Below are 23683 nucleotides of genomic sequence, written 5' to 3'. Positions count from 1 at the left end.
TATGTTAGTTGTAAGATGTACAAACCTGATGTAGAGTTTATTGAAAAGCTCGTACTCAATTAGTGTCTGACGGGATTTTCATGAATCTTTTGATCTCAATAAAAATTTAGAATATACTTTGATAATAGTAAAGTTTTAGTAGATTTTATGTTGGCCACATTGTGCTCTCAGTATTTCTATCACTGATAAATCTCTTGGAATAATCTCAATTTAAAGTGAAAATGTATAGTCTCGTGTATTCTAATTAATTTTTCAATTTCTGAAGATGAGTATTATCAAAAACCTTTTGTATGTACATAGCATTTATATTTACATGATAATGTACAATACAGAGTAGCATTATTCACAAATAATACATCTGTGTTGAGAATATAGATATCTTTAGAACGGTTCTTGGCTTCGCCGAGGTTGACAACTAGTTTCTTTAGGATTCATTTACGTCTACCGGCGAATAGGGTGAATTGTTAGTTAATCATCGATCTATGATCTCGGGTCGTACGAATATACAACGTTCTTCTCGGTCGAGCTTTACGCTAAAATCGCGCCGCCACTCGTTACTCGGACGTCGCGTTTGTTAGTTTACTCGGAATATCGAAGAAATATTATAGGTACCATAAATTTTATTTGCGTTTGTTTTCTATCGCTTTTCTCTCGCTTCCTCGCAAGTCTTTCGATCTCGCAACGAATTATTGCTTTCTCACGCAATCAACGAGTCGCTCAACATAATTCTTTTCTTTCCTCCTTTTCGCGTTCATATAAGCTTCTCATTGAATATCACAACAATCGTGATTAGGCTTACGTCAATAAACGTCGTTAGAGACATGTCCGCTTTAGTCCGAAATAAACAGTTTCGCGTTAATTCTACGATATTCATCATCGGTTAATAGTAAAATATAAGAATTGTACTTTTGTGTGACGCTACTATCGATAGAGAAAATATCTATAAATCATGTTGTATATAAATAAGCTTACTACACAATATTACAACTATCAAGATCATAGAAATACATATTATATACATATATGTGGGTACTTCTTCGGTAAAAACGCTGACAACGCAACCTCGTATGAAAAATGACCGTCCTCGTCGCTTTAGTCTTTCGAAGTAAACAAACAAAAAAAATCTTTCCACAAATCGTAAAACTCAATAATTCTATTCTTCGCACACGTACCAAAATATTCTATCCTCTTCTCTTTATTAATAGAATATTTAGATATTTATATTATATATACCAATGGTTCCTCCATTACAATCTCTTCTTCAACAGTACTCTAAGAAACCTGCAAATCCTATCACTTTACACACTGGCGAGAGATGGGTACATACGAATTTGTTTATCGAACTATTTAAAACAAGAAAAAAAAAACATACTGCATCAGCAAATATTCTGCGTTCGTGTGAATAACGTTGCTTAACGTTATTATGTAACTATGTGTAGTTACGTCTTAAATGATTGGCTTGGCCGTTTGTCGTTTCGCTGTAATAGCTTTAGAACTTAATCGAATCAGTAAATTAGTCGCGCGCGGAATAAAAACTTGTACCCATCCACCTTTATACTTTATACGGTTTTCTCTCTTACTTGCTATCCTTATAAATTTTACAATCTTCTAAAATTATACGGCAATCTCAAAAATATATCGTAGCTGAATCAACTCTCATATCTCGCTCTGTCTTTTTTTCCATTGCTTAACTTCTATTCGTCTCCCAATTCGACGTATACGCTACTACTCGTCCAAAACGTTATTCGCGGCATTTCCTTTTCCTTTCTCTTCAACCGTCTAAAAAAAGAATGTGCCGTTCTTTGAAGCAATTAGTATTCTAAAGGATCTAGAGTTACACTTTGCGAAGGCATAAGACATACGTTACAGCTGGAAAGTCGATTCACAGCAGGATTAGAAAAAGACGGAATGTTACGCGGTCGGCTCTCTTCAACAACATAACGCGGATGAACGTTTCGCGGCCAGGTTAATCCACCTACGCCATCGGTCGCTGCGATCTCGCTCTTGTACTTAACTCATTGTGAGACTAGCTCCATTGTTCAATCGCGAGGATACTTTTCTCTCGTTCTCTTTTGCTACCCTAAGACGCATGTGTGTATGTGTTGTACGTGTATATATAATAATATAGATATATATTAAATATCGAGTTTTTCTTTTTAAAGGCAAGCATATATCAGCACCGCGACTCAGCGGTGCGTGTATGTACGTTCAAATAAAGAGGTCATTCGCACGATAATCGCTACGTACGAAATTACAGCAATTTTCTTTCCGCGCATTATATATTTATATATATATTTTTTCTTTTTTTTCTGTGTGTAATCTTTTTTGTCTTTTTTAATCCTTTTTCTGTTTTCGGTACTGTGTTGTCTACTAGATTATATTATATTACTATTGCGGGAATTAGGAATTAACGTTTAGAGGCGGCGGCGGCGGCGGCGGCGGCAACGTCGAACGCGCGATCGGGCCTTCACGTAATTTTGTGGAGGATTAGCAGAAGTAGCGGCGGGATGACGAGCGACAATAAGGTCGACTGGAGCGCGACGGACTTGGCGCCGCCGGACTTGTTCTTGAGCGACAGCGGACCGCCGTCGTCGCTCTGCATTTCCGTCGATATGCCTTTCTTTTGCGGTAAGATTGAGTTCTCGTCGTGATTCATCGTGTCCGGCGCGTCGTCTGTTCGGTGTCGATGCGTTCCACGGTTCGTCTCCTGCAGCTGCTTCGCTGTCGTTGTCGTCGTCGCCGCCATCGTCGTCGTCATCAACGTCGTCGTGGTCGGTAGCTCGGTGGTGGTGGTGGTGGGCGGCGGCGTGGTGGTCGGCACCAAACTGAAATTGCTCAGGAAGTAGACGGGCCCGATTTCTGGCGTGATGTCGAACAACGTTTCCTCCTGTCGAGTGCCGCTGATACCGCGTGACCTCGCACCGTCCTCGTAGTGCGAGACCAATGTCGCGGAGTACGGTACCTCCATGTCTGTGTAATTTGCCTTCAGAGTCACGTTCACGCCTGTACCAGGCTCCAGATAGACCAGCACGCTATAACAGACACACGAGAAGATACGTTAAACTCTTCGATTTAATCTAGAAATTAGCCTCTATAATATAAATTGTGTATGTATATATATATATATACATACATACATACACACCTGCACACATGTATGTGTCTCTCTTTTTTAACAACTTGAAATTTGCGATAAAATAACAAGCCTATTCCGCACTTGTAAAAAAATTCTTTTGATATAATTTAGCTTCATTAGTCAAGGTACATATTTATAATTTATGCAAGGACACGTCTAGAATTACTCAAGACTTCGAGGATTGAATGCGTTAACTTGGACTACTGCAACCAGAACGCGAGTCCGATGTATGATCGTAATTGTGTTGCGTTGAAGCATCACTTAAGCTGAAGCGCGACGGAATATTCTAGGGCACACCGGGCGGGAAGGGTGCACGTCGTCGTGCAAAGTGCTCTCTGGGCTCATCTCCGCCGCGCGTAAGCTTCAATGATGCACAGGAAGCGATGAAGTGCCCCCAGGGGCTAACCAAAGAGAGAGAGAGAGAAATACGGTTATGTCGCGGGATAAACCTGAACTCTAATTATATCTAATTATAGAGATATGAAATAAGATTACAGGCTGAATTGCAGTAAACCGTACGCTTGTCCGACTTATGACTCACCGAACACCCCGTGTATCACCGATTCGCACCGTAAATCCTTGCGATTACTTTCCTTTAATTCGTTAATTCGCCGCAAAAGCGATGATAGGAGCTCTACACTTGAGCATCAGAACGTTCGTAATGATTGCACAAGGGGAGATATCTAAAGGTAGGAGTTATCTAAATTGGCAATTTTGTAACACTCTGTTAGAAACAAAATTTAAATGTCAACTTGGCACTTTAACGTACGCGTCGTCTTACGCGATTACCTCTTTTGCGATCTTTTAGAATATAAACGAGTTATTTGATCTCCAGATACTCGTGAAGAAAAGTTATAAATTTGCATACCCACCGTTCAACTTTGTCGCTCGAGTGACAATTTAAAACGATACTCACTCGTAAGCCTCCGTGCGATTCTCGAAGTAGGGCGTACCCCACGTTATGTTTGGCAAGGACGTGCCGTTCATTAACGTGATCGTGGTGTTCAGGCCGTTCAAGATGGCGTGCCTACGACCCCAGTAAACCGAGTACTTGTACGTATACGTGCAGGTCTCCGCTAGGTTCGCCGGTCTCGGTCCGTTGTTGACGATCGTTAGTTCGCTGAGTACACGAGGTACGCGTTTCATATCGCGCCTCTTAGACCAGTTGAGTTTAACGGCGCTCAGCTCGTAACGGATCGGTTCGGTCTCCACCAGCAGATCACCGGTCTTTGCGGATTCCTCCTTGCCGTCCTGCGAAAGAAAACCGAGTCTCTCATACACACGCGCCGTTCGCCGCTGGCAACTCAATTACCTCGGCGAATGAAATTGCGCCGTCATTAACGCCAAGTATATCTGCCACGAACTAGATAACTTTTTGAAAGGAAGAAAAGAAAATTCTCAGGCTCGAATTACGATCGTAATTTAACGCGAGATTCCTATTCATCAATCCTTATGCTGGCAACAACTCATTCCCCATGTTTATTCGCGTTTCTAGAGTCCAACTTGTTGAAATCTTTTATTTTCTTAGACAATATCTGCGGCGTTTGAACTTTCGCCAAGTTCAGAACGAAAGATACGACGATTTCGATACACCCACGCTTTTGTCTCTTTCCAATTCGGAAAACTTGGGTAGACAAACTCGCGGTTACTCACCTCGTTCACGTAGACGATAGTGCCAAAGTTCTCGATCGAGCTGAGCGTACCGATGTAATGGGTGTACCGCGGTTTCCTCTTGTCCTTCGGGACCTCGTGCCGAGCCACCAGCATCATCTTGTCGACGTACACCGCGCCCAAGTGAGGCTGCGTATACCTATCCCAGTGAACCCAGGCGATTCGCGCCGCCCCGTCAACGTTCTCCAGCAGCTCGTATTTCGTATACGACTGCACAACACCGTGTATCGTCACCATGCAGACCTTCTCCTTTTCCTTCTGCGTCCCGGCCACCCATACGCCACTGTGCATCGTGCGGCATACGTAGAGCGTCGGCATCCTCGCCTCCTGCTTTTCCGCTTGATTGGCATAGTTCTCGTCTGCAACAAATCCGCCGTGCCAAGATCATCGGTCATTAATCACTGAATCGCTGCATTCTTAGAACGTAACGTTTTTCATCGCACACGCCTCGAGAAATGTAAGTTTAGATTCTGACGCTAACGGAGGATACGATTGCTACCAACTAGTATCTAGATCTAGCGCGTCCTCGAGCGTCTTGATATCTGAATGAAGCATAACAAGCGTGACGACTCTGACGTAATGTAGCGTTGCACAATTAATGGAAGATGTAAGCCAGACCAAGGGAGACGAGCCAAGACGAGCAAACGCGAACGAACGGTTTGCTTCGGTGAATGCGAACGGCAAACCGTCAACGCGACGACACTCGTCGAAGCAAGCTGCTCATTCGTTCGTTCGTTCGTTCGTTTGTTTCACACTCGCTCGGTCCGGACTACTCGATTTCGAGGCATCCTGACGATCCACAGAAGTGGATCGTCGTCGCACCTTCGTTATCCGGTAGGTTCTCGACGCCACCGATCACTATCTCCTTCGATTCGCTCGGATTGTAGTGGGCTATTGGCAGCCACTTGAGAGTGGTCGAGGTGAGCGGTTGGTGGCCGTACTTGGACAGTATGTGCACACTGTTGTCCGCGGTGGTTGCCGACAGCAGGAGGACGCAGCCAAGCACTCCCAAGGCGAGGTAGTTGTTCTGCCGAAGCATCTGCAAACGAGATACGAGCGAGTTAACTTTCCAATCGTTATCGTCTTCCGAGACGCGAGAGGGGACCGGCAATGTGTGTGTGCAGCAGTGACGATAAACCAAGTTCCGCGCAAACTCTTTGAAATCTTTGATATCTCTAACATCTAATGCAATCTAATTCGCATTATCTAGAGAACTTTTTGGTTTCTCTAAGAACACGATTCGAACACGATCGCTTTGGAGAAGCATTCTGGCGCCGCGCGCGCCATCACCTCATTATGGGGAATGTGAAGGGTTCAAAGCCAGCGGTTCAGCGCCGCTCTTTCACTCCCCTTCTGGCTTTCCCCATTTTTCTGTCGGAGGTCGACGGCGCGGTCGAGCTATGCAAAAAATGCGCGCGATTTTCCGGCGATTAACACGCAACGAGGGGGCACGCTTCCCTCCTATCTAATCGCGTCACGATCGGCAGCAAAGAGGAAGAAAAAAAAACCCGACAACAGGGCACGAAGCATACGCATAGCTTCGCCGCGCTACCTATCCTAACGCTAACGCTCTGCTCTCGCAGGCGAGCGAGAGAAGCTGGCCGCCCCCTCTGGGGCTTTGTGTGATTACGTTTCCGCTTACTATGCCGAGCGTGTCTTCAGCGCGCGCGGGCCCCCTCCTCCACCCAAGGTGTATAACTGGACCTCGACTCGGTTTTGCTCTTGCCTCGGTGTTTTCGCTTCGGTTGGTCCGGCAACGTGCGAGAAGGAAAACCCGCGAGTTCTAACACTCGGCAACGAGAGAAGGAGAAAGAGTCTTTTCTCTAATCCTTGAACTTGCCTACGGGGACAACGTGCGACCGATGAACGTTTTGCATTCTTGCAAAAATGTAATAATCCCAAGAAATGAACGCGGACGGGAACACGAAGTCGCACGTGTCGGAGAATCCCTGTCAAAATCGACGATTCGAGCGTCGCGATGAAAAAAGGCCGCCGCCAAGTTCCGCGAATCGCGAATTGTTTTCATTCGGGAGATTCGAGCGAGGGACGGAAGTCGTAGGCAGCGGTGGTGGTTGAACGAGCCATCGGCCGGCGGCGGCGTGTGTTTACAAGGGCAATGACAAGTTGCATAATTGCTCGCTCTCAACCTACAATCGATATAACGGTCGCGCCGCGTGATAATTCTGCAAGCGGTCACCACGTTATGGCGCCAACTTTTACGATGGACGAGACTATTCCGAGGGAGCTCGTGCCGACTCGAAACCGGCTGCCTTCTGTGCTGCCTTCTCGCGCACCGGGCATATCGGCTTCAAGTAACCGTAACGGTTCCGTGGCATATCCGTTTACATGATAATACGCTCGTTTCACACCGCCCGACTTCCGCAACTGAAAAGTCACCCACGGGAAAAGGGAAAGAGGAATTCTCTCCAAGAACTCACGAGTGCCGGCTCTCGGCAAGTTAAAAAAAAAAAAGATGAAGTTCTTATCTATTAATAGAGTTGTATAAAAACAAATTGGATTCGAGATAAAAGAACTCGGCGACGACGAATGAGAAAGATTCGTTTTCCTCGACGAGCAGTGTTTCCCGCGATCACCGCGGAGAAATAAAAACCGGTTCTTCTACACAGAAATAATTAATATCAAATCAACAATTCATCGCTTCGTATATAAGCAAGCATTGATAATCTTGGACAGAAAAAGAAAAAAATTTCTTTATCTCTCTTGGCAAATCGCGTCTGCTTAAGATTATAAATTCTTTCAAGATTTTATATTCTTGTTTACGCTTACATGAAACGATGAACTGTTGATTTCATGCTAATTTTTTTTTTCTGTGTCCCCTCAATCCGAATCAGTAGATAATTACTGGTTACCAGTGGCATGCTTGGGACTGACGAATCACTCATTATCTTAATCTAAAAATCAATGAAAAATTCTTATTGATCAGTATATTGATAAATACACTCATAAATACACAATAAATTCAGTTTAGATAATCACTAATTACCAGTGGCATACTTGGACCGACGATCAGAACTATTCATTGATAATCTGTGATTATCCACCGATTCATAAAGAGTAACGATTGAATTCTAAATTTGGTGAAAGTGAAACCCGATGTAACGTCGTCGCGGTCCAATCTTTCATTAATCAATAGCCAACGTGGGACAACGCGATTGATAGACTTGACGCGTATGTGAAGTAATATCGGGACTCGGTCGGAATTTCAACGCGATGAGAACATGCGTGACCTGCCGCAACGCTCCCTCCCGCGATACCATAATAATGCGCATGATATCGTAATGGATAGAGGATTTAATAGCGGTTTTAGCGTCAGAGAGAACTATAGTACCAACAACGTAGGAGTGGTAATTGAAACGCCAGCTAGATTCTAACGACGGTGTCAAGTGGCAGCCGGAAAGAGGAAACGTTAATGATGTAGGAAGTGGCTTCTGCCGCCTCGGAGCCAGCGGCCAATCTCCACTCTATCGTCCTCGAGAGAATTGCGACTGGAATTATTGAAACGGTTAAATAATTTATTCAGCCGCTAATCTCGGACCTGACAAACTTGCCACTTCTCCTTTCGCGCCATCGTTCATCCCCTCCAATTGTTAAGTTTTCCGCGGCTCCGTAACGAGGTGCTCCGCGGTACGGCGCGGCGCACGTATTAATGAGCCGACAAAGAGAGACGATTATACGCATTTATGAGTATCCTCCCGCGAATGATTTTGCGCAGCGGCGCAATCGAGAGGGTTCGCCACTGACAAAACGTTTCCGCTCCACGCGGTTGTTCACGGTTCCGCGGAAGCCGTCATTGTCGGCGCATTATTGTCGCGATGGCATCGCTCCAATTGTCAGAAAGATAGGCCGCGGCTGATAACCATTTCAGCGCGACCCGCGCAATTGTCCGGGTCCCGTTTCCGTTTTTTTCTTCTTTTTTTAATTCCTTCTTTAATCTGTAACGTATTTTTTCTTCCTTCGCGAAAGATCGGACGATGCGAAAAGAAACAAAGGAGATATACCGCAACGTCGTTTCGCGTCTGTAGGAAATCAATTCGTAGCGGGGCACGGTCCGTGACCCGAATGGAATTTCCGCGCACAAAAGAGATTTGCGCGTTCCGATCCGTCCGCGGGTCTAAAAAAAAAGGGACGCATCACGAATTCCCGAGGACACCGGTTGAGCGAGTTATACGAGGCGGTTGACTGCCTCGATTCAATTTAAAAGAGCGGCGAATGCCGAACGGCGCGGCGCCACGCGCAATTACGGCGTGAACAGCACGTCGTCGTCGTCGTCGTCGTCGTCTTCGTCGCGTCGATTGCGAGAAACTCCGCGCCGCTCTCGTCTGATCCTCGATGAAGACGTGAAAACGACAGCCGAGGAAAGTGAGAAAAAGCAGGCGCGATCGATTTTCCCTTTCCGCGGTCGCGCCTCTCGTCTTCGAAGTTGACACTGGCACCGGCACCGGTTTCACATTGCCGATCCCTCGAATAACAGGTGTCGCAATCGCGCTTTGGGTTTACGCACACGCGAGACGTACAAGGAGTCCCGTTAACCGCGAGCGAAAAAGTTTCCACGCTCTGCGTTGAAATCACCGCTCATCCGTTCGTTCTCTCTTTCTCTCTCTCTCCTTTTCCATCAGCGATTCCCGAGCGGGCTGCTCTCGTTCTCTTCAACGCCGAGGAGATCTCGTTGTCGTTTACGACAAGGTACGAGAGTTACGACCTGCTGCCGCGTAACATTGACTTGGTGGTGACACGCGCGTGGAAGTTCGAGCTCGTCGTCGTCGTCGTCGTCGGCGAGATGACGAGTGTGCGCGTAGGATTTATTGCCGTTTAAAAGTCTAGAGCGGCCAAGACCACATCTCGCGTGATCGGCGGCTTGTCAGTAAGAGTAAATTAACCGCGGTGTAACTTCTAACCGGTTTAAGGCGGCTATATGTGGATACGTGCGCGAACACGTGTCCGAACTTGAGATTTCTTCTCTCTCTCTCTCTCTCTCGTTTTCGACATTTTTCTAGTTTCGCGCGGTGAATTCGCACGGTTCGTCAGAAAACCGTAATCGAAAGGCGAATCCAGTTCGCCAAGAACGAAAAGTCGAGGCGCGGGTTTCGCTTGCGCCAGCGAAACCCGTAACGCGATTCCTCGGGAACAGATATGCGTGTACGCGCGCGTTGTAATTTTATATTTATCGCTTTCAAGCATCTCGCGAGTAAAGGCCATTCTACGTAAGGCTGCTATTCCATTTGTCATACTCGTACAAATTTTTCAAGCGTGTCGAATTGACTGCCGAGACTGATATAGAGGAGTTCTCGAATCTTGGAGAAATCTTCCAAGCCCGCCGTCAGTCGGCACACTTGAAAAATTTGCCGTGCGACGAGGGTAACCCTAAAGGGCCTTGTACATGAAATGCATAACAGAGCATAAGCGTAGCATAAGGCCTCTGGACCAGTGGGAATCTTATGTAAATCAATATGACGACTTTATGTTGGATGCTCATTGGTGCATCGGCCTTACGTTGTGCTTATGTTGTGTTATGTTATGCATTTCATGTGCGAGACTCTTAAAACGCGAAACTCGAGTCGCGTAGGTCGCAACACGCGGACGTGCCAGCAAAAGAGAGAGAGGGGGGGAAAAGAAAACGTTAATCATTGACTGACAGCGGAAACGTATAATAATAACGACCTCGCAATAAAAAGAACCGAAGTTTTTTTTTTTATTGTCGGTAAAAATACGTGCCGAGTATCGACAAAGCCTGGTCGTCGAAAAACGAATAAGGACATTACACGTGAATGTCAATATGCAAATGGGGAATAAATGAAATTAATTAAGTAAATAGTTGGTTCAACTCAATAATTTGATTATTAAACAATAGATATCGATTAAAAATATTTCGTATTAACTCTCCGTGGTCCAACGTTTTTTTTTCTCGCTGCTTTCCAAATTCATTTCCTAGGTGTCTAATGTTTTTACAAGTTTTTGGGTTCTAAAAAATTTATAGCACACTCTTCCAACATTTCAGAATACGATTTCACAATTGTTTGATCCGAAACGTTTTTCACATTTTTTTTTTTAACACGTACTCGAATTTAAGGCAGAATAATTCAAAATTGAAAATTTGATTGGGTCTTCAAAAGCCCGCAGTTGGATCACGCAGTTATAACAGACGAGCTCAACGATGACGAAATTAAATCGTTGCGTGGATCAATGCGCGGGATTCCCTCGTTTATTCCGTTTGTTTTCTATTCCTGCACTAGACTGCAGTGGAACGTTCCTTCTTGCTTTCACTAACTTTCAAACATATATCTATTTCATTTTAAGTGCACACTAATTCAGGGAGTTCAGGAACAGAAAACAAACGGATTTTCTCAGCGACCGCGATCCATCGGAATTCCAGAATTTTGCTTTACGACGAAGGTTACGCAACTGCAAAATTGCTCTCGCGATGGGCGTGGCGTGTTCTCGCGCTCGAAACATCGAACTTTTAAGCGATCTATTTTCTCAGGCCGCGCGCTGTATATCCAGCGCGTCGCGCAGCACGATCGGACTTGAAGGTCGAAACTCGGCGCGATATTCGTCGATGATACTCGCGCGAGGATCTCGTTTCCACTCGCGAAACATGCGGGGAACACTCGCGGATATATTATTGACGTTACGCACAGACACACGCGTTTCTTTTTTTTCGCCTGGCGATAAAAACCATCGTGTGGGCGCGCGGAACTGTAATACGCGCGGATCGTACTTCACGTTATAGCGCTGCAACCTTGCAGTTGGCATGAATGATGTAACTCGGGAGACTTCGATATCGGAGGATCGATCTTTGTCGAAACGTTCCCATATTTACAATCGTCTCACAGTGTAAATGGCAGCATAAAACGATCGTTTCAACGTTTAGGAATTCCCTCCTCTTTCGTTTCTTTGACAAGCATTTTTCTTTGAAAAATTGAAATTTTATCGTAAAGAAGACCCATCGGTCAGAGACGAGCTGTTAAAAGATGAACAGAATATAATTAATTGGAAATACTTATCACTTGAATGTACAGACATACGTTTCGATTTAACTCGGTCTTTATCTTCAGCCCAACAGATCAAATTATAATTAATGCGAAAACACGAGTACAATGATAGAAATGTAATAAAACTAATAAATAATCGAAAATGACAAAAGACGAGCACGTGCTAGAAAATATACAGCAATACGCTGTTTTATAAAGTATTATAATGATTGAATCTTGAAGTTTCTGTATTTATGTTTCTAATTAAGTGTGATGGAAAGATGTAAGTACTTGAAAGATAGCCTTATTAGTTTATAGTTGCATTTATCCAGCTTCAAGGTTAAATGCTTGTTTACCGAACACATGCTATATAAATCCAAGTTTAAAACGACGATGGTGTAATGGAAGATTTCTAGAACGCATTGTTAGACCAGAGTGCATTTCAAAGGCATAAATTAATACGCTCATTTGTCTAAATAGTAGAATCATAAGGATGTCACACAAAAAGAAAAAAAAAATATCGTAAAATTTTACTCTACACAAAAAAATTATTTACTCACTGGGTAAATAATAGCTCATTTGCAGTCGAGATAATAATTCCTTAAATATTTGAAATATTTATGTGATTAATAAAGTGAAGAAATAATTCTTAATGAAATCATTTTTTTCTCGCAGTTCAAAAAAATATTTACTGTAGTTATATTCAAAATAATCAGAATTTTTAATCTAAGAAAATAATTTAATTAAATTTAATAATATTATCCTGTTAGCTTATAAGGTAATAACGTCTAATTTAATTAACGTCTAATCTAATTTAATTAAATATTCTTACTTAAACTGAACAAACACCTGCATCAAAGTATATGGTTCTGAGTATATATATATATAATTTTTTTTTTCTCTCTCAATGTATTAATTTATGTTTTGGAAATTTTATTTCGATTTCTTCTCGACGAAACTGAAATAAAATGAAGCGAAGTACGCCGATTGTCGCGGAAGCCGCAGTTCGAATCAACGATAACGGAACGGGGCAAAGTGTAGGGACCGAAGAGTCGGACGGTGGCTCGTGTGCGAATTGAGAGAGGATCAATCTCACGTTCCCCGTGATCGTTGCATCGTGATTCTCATGCCGCGTACGTTACCGTGATTATATACAGGAGGGAGAAGCCGATTGCGGTCATCGAAATTGATATTCAGCGCGCAATATCGAAGAAGAGATTATCGCGGGCGCGGTACATTGTACGTACGTACACGGGATGTGCTTCGTCGCGGCGACAAGCGCGTTAAAGTCAGCAAGCGAGAGCGAAGCTTGCAGGGGACACGCGCTTAAAGTAAAACGTCCTTCGTGTGTGCAACGCCGCACTCGTTACATTTCGTGCGTTTGATGCGACGATTGACCCACTGGCCTTAACTGTGCACGCACAGGCGACGACGACGGGCGTCTTTTAGAGTGCGACCCTGACAAACGTTTGCGTACTCTTAATTGGGACCAATGTGCCCCCGCGCGCACGCTGGCCTTGCACTTTAGCGAGAGTGACGCGACAGCCGAAACTCGGACCTCAACTTTGAGGTCCCCCCCGGGCCCCGTGTGTTTCGCGACGCGATCGGTGCGCGTGCACGCACGCGTTCGCATCACGTTTTACTCTTCCAGTCGTTGCTCGCCGAGGGTCGATAACTTTGATTCCGATCGCGAACCATCCGGAAGCACGCGACGGCCGAGAGAAATAATAATTAATACGATCGAAGAGAGAGTGAGAATATTTTGTTAATTGAACGTTAATTAGTCTCGCGAGCTGACGTTACCAGACTCGGAGGGGGGTGGCCGACGTTATTCGCTTGTGCTCGCCGACGCATGACGGAACATTTTTCCGGAATGAATTCCACGTAGCTCTCGGATCGATCAGTTACACGTAATGCGGTTGACCGTCGACGAGGGAGGAGGAGGGAGGTGGGAAGCGGCGACCCCGATTTCCCATCGATCATTCGCGAATCCAGGAATAGAGGTAACCCGCCGGTTACGGCTTAACGACAGCCGGCTCCGCGGCGGCTCCGGACGTTTTAATTTGTTACCAGGTTTTTGCCGAGCGCCGCGGCGGCCGGTCGAAACCAACTTAGCTCGGCTTAGCGGCGCGCGCACTTTAATATTCATCGGAGAAACGGCGCAGGCGGTAGTATACGAGATTATCCCCCCGACGAAATTAGATAATTGACTTTCACAATGAATTACAGCGGCGCGCTAATATCGCCGGCGCAACTTGGGAGAAAGTACCGCGCGCATTCTAAAATGAGCTCAATGGCCACTCACAGTCACTTCCTCTGGAAAAGGTCGCACCCGCGTGCACTTTTGCGCTTGTGCATTTCCGAGAGAGGCATCCCGAATCGCAATTTCACTCTTTTACTTTCAAAATTCATGTTCAGCGCGCGCGCGAGATTTAGACCTTGATTGGACCTCTTATATCTACTTTGATACACAAAAAAGTAATTGGTAATCGGTATCAATCGTGTTCTCATACATAAACAAGAATTGAAAGAGTTTGATTGTTTATTTGTTCAAGTAAATTTAAACATATTGCCTTAAACATATAATATTTTGTATTATTACATTTCTTTATCATATATAGTTTTCTTAGATTAAAAAATCCGACTACACTGAATATAAAAGTAATCCAACAGTAAATACTTTCTAGAACTGCAAGAAAAATATTACTTGATTATAAAAATTATTTCGTCGTGTTTTACTTGCATAAATATTTTAATTAAGAAATTTTTAATAGCCATTAGGACCTATCGAGTAAATAAATTTTTTTTGTTTTAAGCAAAATTCCTCTTTTGTTTCATTTTTTTTTCTCTCTCTCGGTGCACACGTGTTGATAATTTTCCAGAAAATTGTGTCCTAAAACCAAGATTGAAAGTAGGAGAGAAATTTCGGGACTCGGGACGAATTGGCGAACAAACAAAAACTCCACGTTACGAGAGATCATTTTCATTCCGCCGCTGCACAGAAACGCACGGGGCCGTCCCGAATCGCGCGACCGGAAACATTTTTTCCTCTCTGCAAAAAGAACGGGTCAGGTAGTGGAACCTTCTCGCGCGGAGGTTTCGTTTTCGTAGAGGGAATCGGCAGCCTCGATCGAAGGAAATGGACCATGGAATGGTATGACGACGTTCTCCTACGACTGCAGCATTGCCGAACACGCGCGCGGCCTAGCTGCGGGACACGTTCGCGTAATCGGGGCGGAGAGAGGACGGCGGAGGACAGATAGGGCATGCCCTTGCCACACGGAATACGAAATGAGGGGAATATCGATTTTCGCCGCGTTACACGCTATCAGCGGACCGCGTTACCATGATAACACCCCCGCTGCATCGGAAACCTGATGCAGTTGGCGGAGCACTCGCCGTTTCTTCGCGATTCCGTCCCCGCCGCCTATTCTTCGGCTGCACGTGCGGGGCGAGAAGAGCTGGAAGAGGGAAATCCTACACGCGTCTCGCGTCGACCGCGGTGACGACAACAAAGAAACAAATTCTTCACGCCGAGGCGCCGCCGCCGCGAAAGCAAACGCATTGTCGCCTTCGGTAACACACTCTCCTCCTCCTCCTCTTCTCTCGCGAGTATCGCTCTCCTCTCAAGCTTGCACAATGGAACAAAAGCTTGTTCTTCTCTCCTGCTAGGCGACTCGGTTCAAGCGCGCGCGCGCGCGCGCGCGTGTGCGTGGTGGCGTAACGAAGAGGGAGAAGAGAGAGGCGCGGAAAGCAATGCGGGAGGAAATCCCTTTCGGATGTTGCGTCAATGTTGCGTCACCGCAACCACCGGCTCGCTTCTGGACGATGGACCCTTGAAAATCTACTTTCACCTGATAGAAAAGAACGGATATTAACGGGACGCGGCTTGCTTTTGACACGTAACAGGCGACGCCGACCTCTGGCTCCTTTTATCACGATGTATTTCGTCTGAAACGTTTTCCTTGCCTCTGACAACACGAGAAAATATCCGTTTGTCGAGAAAGAAGTGGTACCATCAACAAGTCTTTTTCGTCACATTCGTTTTTTTTTAAGAAATCTATTTTTCTATAATTCATCTTTATCTCTATTTTTATGTTCATATCAAATACTTTTCACTGATATCCCAGCAGATCACTTACATTTAACGAACGTTTAAGAAATGTTTATAAGTTTTGTAAATCTAGAAAAAGCTTCAGTTTTTTAAACGTCGATAACTTTTAGCTCGAAACTCTAGCTGCATAGTCAAGACATCCTTAATCGTTTCAACGTTTATTAAATAGTTTTAAAAGCGTATCAAGTTTGAAACGTATTTCAAAGCTAATTGTGTTACTCGAAGCAGTGACTCGAGGGGGAAATTGTAGGAAAGTCGGAGGAAACTTGGCGCATCGACACAATATATCCGTCCCCTTGAGAACTCGTTCTCGGCTTACGCATTTTCTCGCGTGTCGTCGCGAGCAACGGGAACATTTCGAGCGGTCAAGCGAAATCCAAGCCCTCCGCCGAGCCGCCAGTTCCTGTTACCGCCAAGAAAGAAAAAAAAAAAACGTAATGTCAGCTCTTGTCGTCTTACGTCATCGCGGCCCGCGGGTATTTACCTTCTCTCGCCACGCCGTGCGCCGGTCGGATTCGTGTTGACCGTGCACTTGAAATCACGCCGAGGAAGTAAAATCGACCGCGAGAAACCCCACACGTGTTTACGGAACCGTTTGCTTTCTAACGCATGCCGACCAAAATAAAAATCACGCGAAACGTAAACGCCCAGCGATTTAATTGACCGTGGAACCTTCTCTCTCTCGAGATTGGATCTCTGTATTATAATTAGCAACGCGCGTCTCTCCCTCGCTCCTCCTCTTTCTCTCTTTCTGGTCGATCGTTGCAAATTAAAACGCTCGATGAGTTTTCTCGCCAGTTTCCACGCTCGAAGGCCGCCGCGCGCCAGACCGAACGGTAAATCGATAACGTTTCGCATTGACCTCGAGAGAGCGGCGGCAGCATCTCTTGTGTTCCTTCTCTAATGGCATTGTAGAGCAATGGCCCGCAGAATCTTCAGGCGGAGTCGATTAACTCTCTCGGGCTCTCGGGGACCAACGCAAACGCGAGACAGAGAGAGAGAGAGAGAGAGAGAGAGAGTGTGTGTGTGTCTCGTCTTCAACTCCCCTGTTCTCTCAGTCGGCGCAGCGGGTCGCGAGGGACCAAAGGCTTGAGAGCAGAGGCTAATCAACAACAACCGGTATCGATAAATACGACGTCAGGTGCGTTAACGCGCGAAAGACCTCGTTATTCGCCTGTTCCGCGAGATCGACGCAAGAAGAGGGTGGAAAGCGACCTCCCCCTCTCTCTTCCGTACCCCCTGCGCGCAATCTGTCACTGCCAAGGGCACCTATGCGATACTGTGCCGAGACTGCCGCTACGTCGCCATTGTTTAAGTCATTTCCGTCGCTCGATTGCCCCCGGCGACATCGCGCCGCATCGGAAACTTAACTGCGATTCTCCGTGCCTCTCTCTCTTTCTGTGATCATTGCGATATTACGCTGATTACCCCATTGTCGCGGAACATCCTTCATTGTCCAGCTGCTGCTCTTCCTATCTCTAACCGCGGGGACAGATAAGCCGCCTATCGACGGGGTGCGTCTGGGAAAATTCAGGTAGCCAGGCGGCGCGCTTAAACCAAACACAGCTGCGGCTCTCTGCGATTTTCAGCGGGACAAATAAACACCACATTCCGCCGATAGAAACCGATCGACCGATTAATTCTTCGCCAGAATGCATTCCTGGACGAGCGAGCCGAGCGAGTGGAGTTTTCTCTTCGCGGCGAGAGAATTCAATTAACCGATTCGACGCGGTTATCGCGAGGAATCGTCGCGAACGAGAAGGAATCGTCGCCGACTTGAACGTGTTTATTTACTCTTTAATTCTGAATCGATGGATCATGACTGATTACCAGTGACATACTTGGGACTGATAAATCGGTGATTAACATCCTAAATCAACCTAAAACCATCAACCTAAATATCATTGAAAAGTTCTAATTGATCAGAGTATTGATAAATACATAACTCATAAATACTAGCAAATACACAATAAATGCATTGATTTTTCACTTCAGATACTCATTGATTACCAGTGGCATATATGGGACTGATGGCTAGAATTATTCACTGATAATCAGTTTAGAGAGCAGTTCACAGTTCCCTCCCCCCTCTGGTAGGAAAAAGCATGGCGATCGTGACCGGAAAGAAAGGAATATTAATTACTGTTTTCCGCGACCGTTACCTCCGGACGCGGAATAAAAAGCACGAAATAAAATGGAGCGATCGGCAGGAAGGAAGGGAGGGACGGAGAGAAGGAAGAGCGTCTTCTAAAAGGACGATCGCGCAGATTTTCTTTCGTCGGAATAATATCGAGGAGAGCCCAAGGAGCTTCTCTCTCTCTCTCTGGCGACCGATGACGTGGCTTCGTTGTTGCGGCGCGTGACCTCCATCGGTCTACTTTACGACGACGACGACGACGACGAAGCCGAAGTCCTGGCAGGGCGAGGGAGAGGGAGAGGGAGAGGTGGTACACACGATCTTATCCACCACGATCACGTAGGCCTTTATTACGAATGAATTGATGGCGTTTATTTATGTTCCGGCGGTATACAATCCTTTACGAGGAGCCAAGAGAAGAAATCAAGTCTCCCTGATATATCAGCACAAACAGCGAACGTCATAAATTCTATACGTAAACGAGGGAAAAAAAAAAAAAAAATATATATATATATATATAGGTAAAAACACGTACAGAGGCGAGGGGAGTAACTCGCGACGCGACAACAGAACAATCGTTACAGAGTAACGAGCTGGAAGGAGGGGGAGCCCTTAAAATAATAACGGATTAAATTAAACGCGGTCGATTGGAGCCCCGTCTCGTACCGTAACGCGATGTCAAACGTGGCGTTTATTTTTATCGGATGTATAAACTCGGTGATCGTCGCGCAAACACACAGACACGCGCACGGCTGTGCGCTGTGTTTGGCATTGAATGCGCCGCTAAACGGAGAATATACACGAGCCGCCCGCGGACTCTCTGCGTACCAAGGATGCAAGGAATATTAATATCCTCCTAGATGGAGGTATCTAGATTGCCCGACGGCGTTCTCTGGATGAGAGAAAAGATTCCACTGTCCTTCGTACGTGGTCGACTCGGAGAAGGAGGAGGAGGAGGAGGAAGAGGAGGCGCAATCTGACACGAGGGATGAGACGAAAGGAGAAAAAGAGGCGGCAAAAGTAGTAGCGTGATGCGACGATGCGAGGGCAGATTATGAAAATCAGAACGAACGGCCGCCGGTGTAGGTTGAAGGCTCGTTGCGCCGCGGCCGGGGCGTGTAACGATGTCACTTTTATTAGCCTCATCAGGGACACCGAGAGAGGCATCCTCCTCAGCCCCCGGGGGGGGGGGCTGCTACCACCACTATCACCATTACCTAATATCCAACGTGATCGCGTATCTCGTTACGCCGCGGCAATTTGCATCCATCGACGCGTCGTTGGGCGAGAAAGTTTTCGCGCGCGCGCGAGCGAGCGAATCTCGTGAGACGATGGCACCTGTGCGCGGGTGGTCCCTTACGGGCGAAGAGGGAGCCCTTTTTTTAAAAAAGAATCTCTTCCGCGATGTATTTTCGGCGCGACGACGGAAGAGGAAGGAGGAGATCTCTCACCGACGCGACGCGGCGACGCCTGTCGATCTAAACGACCGCGTTAATTGTATCGATGGAGATTTGAGGGCGCGAGAAAACGTCAATAATAGTGTCGAGTCAGTGACGCCGAGAGTTCCAAGGAAAGCTCCGAGGGGAGCACGTACCGAGCCACGTGGATATCACTTCCGTGAGAAAAAGAGTACCTACCCCTCGCTCGTAGATTGCGTAACATCCTGACCACGAATGCGGTCGCGGAGGTAATTATTGTATTATGATTGTGGGAAATTTAATATACCTTCCACCTCCTCTCTTTCTCTCTCTCTCTCTCTCTCTCGCGCCACCCGCTCCTCTTTCGACGCGGAACGCGCTGCATTATCAATATTCATTTACGCTTGCAATTTAACGAAGTGCCTGGGTATTTAATGCAATATAGCGCAACGCCGTTATACGCGCACGGTTTCCGAGACTGGAGAGAGATTCGAAAGAGCGAAAATCAAACGGGCAATCGGGGTCACTCGTTACATCGCAAATCGTATTTCGTATTTAACGTACAGTATTATACGCGAGCGAGTTCCCGTACACGTTTGGCCTGAAAATCGGGTTACACCCTGCTCGGCTACGATCAATTACACTGAAAGCATGTTCGCGTAATTGCACCGTGTAACACATCCGTCATTCTAACGAGTGCACTATCATACCTGCGGTCGTAATTGCGGTATACTTGAAAAGAGAGAGGGAGAAAGAGAGGATTCGTTTTAGACAACGATTAAAGAATTTAAACGGAACACGTCGTTCACGAGCTGCCTGAAAATAAAAGCCGAGCAGGTGCGCGAGGCGGCGTTATTAATTGAAACGAGAAAGGAAAGGGAAATCGACGATAAGTCGAGTGTCTACTTTATATTATTAGCGGAAAAACGCTCGGTAGCGCAACGTGACGTAACCCGCGTGCGTACCAGTCCCGCAGTTGAAATCTCGTATATTCCTTCCTATACGACACGTCAATCACGAGCCGCCGTTGGAGAAACGAAATTACATACGGCGAGTTTACATACCGCGAAAGAGAGAAAGAGAGAGAAAGACGGAGATTAATCCGGTCTACATCACGCGGAATAAAATCTAGCGGCGCCTTCTTGCCCTACCCTCGGGCGACACCCTGCTTCTTCTTCCTCTTCTTCTTTTTTTCCTTTCCATCGGGGAAAATATCAGGACGTGACATATCACTAATGATATCACGGGGGCTCGCCTTGAAAGAGCCACACGGTTACTCAGCGCATCCGTTGCGCATATAGACACACGGTACGAACTAGAATACCGCGTGCGTCACTATTGTGCGATATAAATTGACTCTAATGCAATAATATTAGGAATTTCGCAATTGCCAATTGTTATCGCGGTAACTTCATGGTGTATATTAATCCCGCTGTGTATCACGACCTCTGGTCACGCAACGGGAAACGTCCTCTCCTTCGTGCGATACGGAGGAGCGGGTCGAAAAAGAAAAAAAAAGCGAGGTGGGAGGAGTGGGTGGTGGTGGTGGGGGGGGGACCGGTTATCCTTGGATATCATTCCCGAAGGAGATTGGAGTCGATTGATAAAATTGCGTGTCGCGCGGTGGAAAAATTGATAAGATTAATTCGAAGAAGTGATCTTTTTGCTCACGAGTCTCGGGTGAGAGACATCTCATCCTCGCGATCCTCGGAAAGGAACACCCAGGATCGGGGAACACCCAGAAGCACGATCGTGAACCAAGGAAGAGATTGGCGACGATGACTCTCTTCTCGGCCATCTCCAAGCAGGGTGACCCTTTTCCAGGACACTCTCTGCACGCGACGTCCCCGAGGCGGTTCACTTGGAGGCGTGTGAATCATCTCGCGCGAGCGGAGGACGGAGATAACCCGTTTCTTAATCGGTCGTGTATGCGTTTACTCGAGCGGTGCGTTATCCTCGTGCACGACGGCGGCGGCGGCGGCGGCGAGAAAGGGATACAGAGAAAGAGAAAAAGACAGAGAGAATGGGAGAAGAGGCGAGAAAGAGAGCGACGAGGAAGTGCGCGTGTGCTAGGGGAATTTCCAAGTTCACCAGGCACCTCCATCGATCTGCCGGCTATCGGCGTTGTGTAGCGGCCGGCTATCAGCCGCCCGCCGCCGCGCCGCGCCGCGCCGTTCGCGTTGCCGCTGCACTTTACGTGCCGTGAGGCGGCGTTCACTTTTATTCGGAGAGGGTAACACCGCCGGGAACACCACCACGTTGCGGCCGAGTGCTATCGACCCCTGAACTTGACCCCCATAGAAGCGAGAGCCTAAATCCCGTGGCGGTTATGATAGAGGAGAGACTCGGCTAGGCGCGCGCCTAACTCCGTGAATTCTCGACGCGACTCGAGACAAATAAATGTACACGGCGAAGTCGATGGGAGTCGAAAGGAGGGAGGGGAGGGGGGAGGATAAAATCCCTAACAAAAATTTTCGTCCAACGACGCACGTCCTCGCGTGCGCGCGCGTTTTTGTTTGTTGTGAATTGTTGCGCAATAAATAAGGTACGCCCAGGTGTTGCCCGCGGCTGGTATCGTATTGTTCGCGGATCCCCCGATCTCTCTCTCACGATGGATGCGTCCCCCCCCCCCTTGCGAGGGAGAAAGAGAGAGAAAGAGGGAAGCGACGATGCGATCCTGCACATTTTTTTTTTGGGGTTAGCGCGCGGCCGTAATCGATTCTATTGATCTATTCCGAAGTGGTCTATCCATTCGCGAGGGTCGAAGGAACGTTCCGTCGTTGCGGAATGCTGGGGAAGTGATTCGTTCTTTCTCTCTCTCTCTCTCTCTAGCAAGTATCGTCTCTTCTGCGTCACTCACCCAAGAGTGCACCAACCTGAAGTGGGCCGTCGATGCGTTTGCCATAACGAATTTGTCAAGTATTGACTTTTCGAAATTTCCCTCCTCCTCCCGTTTCCCCCCGTTGAACGCGACGAAAACAAAAGGGAGAAAGAAAGGTAGATTTCGCGAGAGCCTGCCTCGAAACAATTCACTTAAAAGACGCCATGATATATATTTACAAGCGAGGACGATTTCGAGGAGGAATTGGCCGACGACGCCGAAAGGACGACGTTGTCGGTCACAGTGGGGAGGTAGGGACGAGGCAAGTCCTTCCTGCCTTCCGCAAGGAACTTACATACGACTCGTACAATAACGAACCTAATCCTTTGAATGGCGCTCATTGCGACGAACATGCGTTGCAGGAAATTACGCGTGTCGAACGGCCGCACCGTGGCCGGAGTGAGAATTTTCGATTTAGAGTCCACGACGTTGCGAGAGCTGGGAAGCCGCTCTCGTCGCAACGGTTCTTTTTTTCGCAGGGACACAAGCCGGGGAGGGGAAAATCCTCTATACTCACCGTGATTTCGGTCTTCGGTGCGTGCGCTCGTTTCTCGTGTACTCTACTTTAATCCAAATAAATCGGCGCGTGGCGTAAAATCGTCGGGGGCACTGAGCCGGAAGATCTCTCTTGTTCTCTCTCTCGTCCGCGGGTCACGGTCTCGCGACGATCATCGTGCGTAGGGACGGTCCTCCGTTGTCTCTACTACTCTCTGTCTCGGCGACGAGATCTTCCGCGTGTCAACGGCCGTGTGCGCACACCGTGCGGGAATATTTCGCTGCGAGCGCGCTGCGCGATCGGCGGCGAGCGAGTGACGTGTGCGTGCTGAACGTAGCAGAGAGTAACTGACGCCAGCGCGCGAAACGCCGAGCGCTCCCCTCCCGCCTAACTTCGCGTCCCGTCCGTCCTTGTCGCGCAGCCGTTGGACGCGCGTGCTCCGTCCTTCTCCCATTGGTCTCGCTCTTTGTCTCTCCCTCTCTCTCTCTCTTTCTCTATCCCGATTGGCCGCGCGCGCATATATTGACGATTCGCGACAACTCAAAACTCCTTGAATCTGGAAGAAAATGATGAGATTTTCCTTACAAAATTCGAGCACTTTGTCGCGAGAGGATAGAAGAGACGAAGAATGGATCTTTCAATAATGAAAAATATATCCAACGGTGATGACACCTGTTTTCATTCACGTGTTTATTTGTTAATGATCGTTTCCCGCCTTTTCGAATTACATCCGCTAATCCATCCGCGGTTTAATCTCGCGAAATGCGAAACGCAAACGAGAGTTTGGGGGAGGGTGGCACGTCCAGCTTGTGGGGACGTACGAACCGTAATGTTTAATTCC

The 23683-nt window shown here is 46.9% G+C and overlaps 2 protein-coding genes and 1 long non-coding RNA gene across 4 annotated transcripts in view; 1 reads left to right on the top strand and 2 right to left on the bottom strand.

Moving 5' to 3' along the window:
• The window catches only part of LOC105195429 (mitoguardin), a 32197-nt gene that overhangs the window by 890 nt on the left and 7624 nt on the right, over positions 1 to 23683 (top strand). The gene's annotated exons all lie outside the window — the stretch shown is intronic.
• LOC105195428 (protein unzipped) lies at positions 285 to 23210 on the bottom strand. The gene is made up of 5 exons (XM_011160815.3): positions 22864 to 23210; positions 5630 to 5846; positions 4790 to 5166; positions 4053 to 4387; positions 285 to 3032 (listed from the first exon to the last, which is right to left on the bottom strand). Exons 2-5 carry the CDS (start codon positions 5844 to 5846, stop codon positions 2468 to 2470), a joined length of 1494 nt encoding a protein of 497 aa, XP_011159117.1. The 5' UTR covers positions 22864 to 23210; the 3' UTR covers positions 285 to 2467.
• Positions 3258 to 4046, bottom strand: LOC120359262. Its single transcript, XR_005576068.1, has 2 exons — positions 3678 to 4046; positions 3258 to 3537 (listed from the first exon to the last, which is right to left on the bottom strand). It is a non-coding gene; the product is annotated as an uncharacterized LOC120359262 (long non-coding RNA).

The sequence above is a fragment of the Solenopsis invicta genome, chromosome 12, assembly GCF_016802725.1.
Source record: "Solenopsis invicta isolate M01_SB chromosome 12, UNIL_Sinv_3.0, whole genome shotgun sequence".
In the NCBI taxonomy this organism is placed as follows: Eukaryota; Metazoa; Arthropoda; class Insecta; order Hymenoptera; family Formicidae; genus Solenopsis; species Solenopsis invicta.
Note: the sequence above shows the minus strand (reverse complement) of the source record. Positions and strands in the feature narration are given on the sequence as shown.

Coding starts and splice junctions, on each gene's coding strand:
- LOC105195428 (XM_011160815.3), bottom strand. CDS start 5,846: ATGCTTCGGCAGAACAACTACCTCGCCTTGGGAGTGCTTGGCTGCGTC. Junction 5,167..5,629: donor GAACCTACCGGATAACGAAG/GTGCGACGACGA, acceptor GATTTGTTGCAG/ACGAGAACTATGCCAATCAA. Junction 3,033..4,052: donor AATCGCACGGAGGCTTACGA/GTGAGTATCGTT, acceptor TGTCTGTTATAG/CGTGCTGGTCTATCTGGAGC.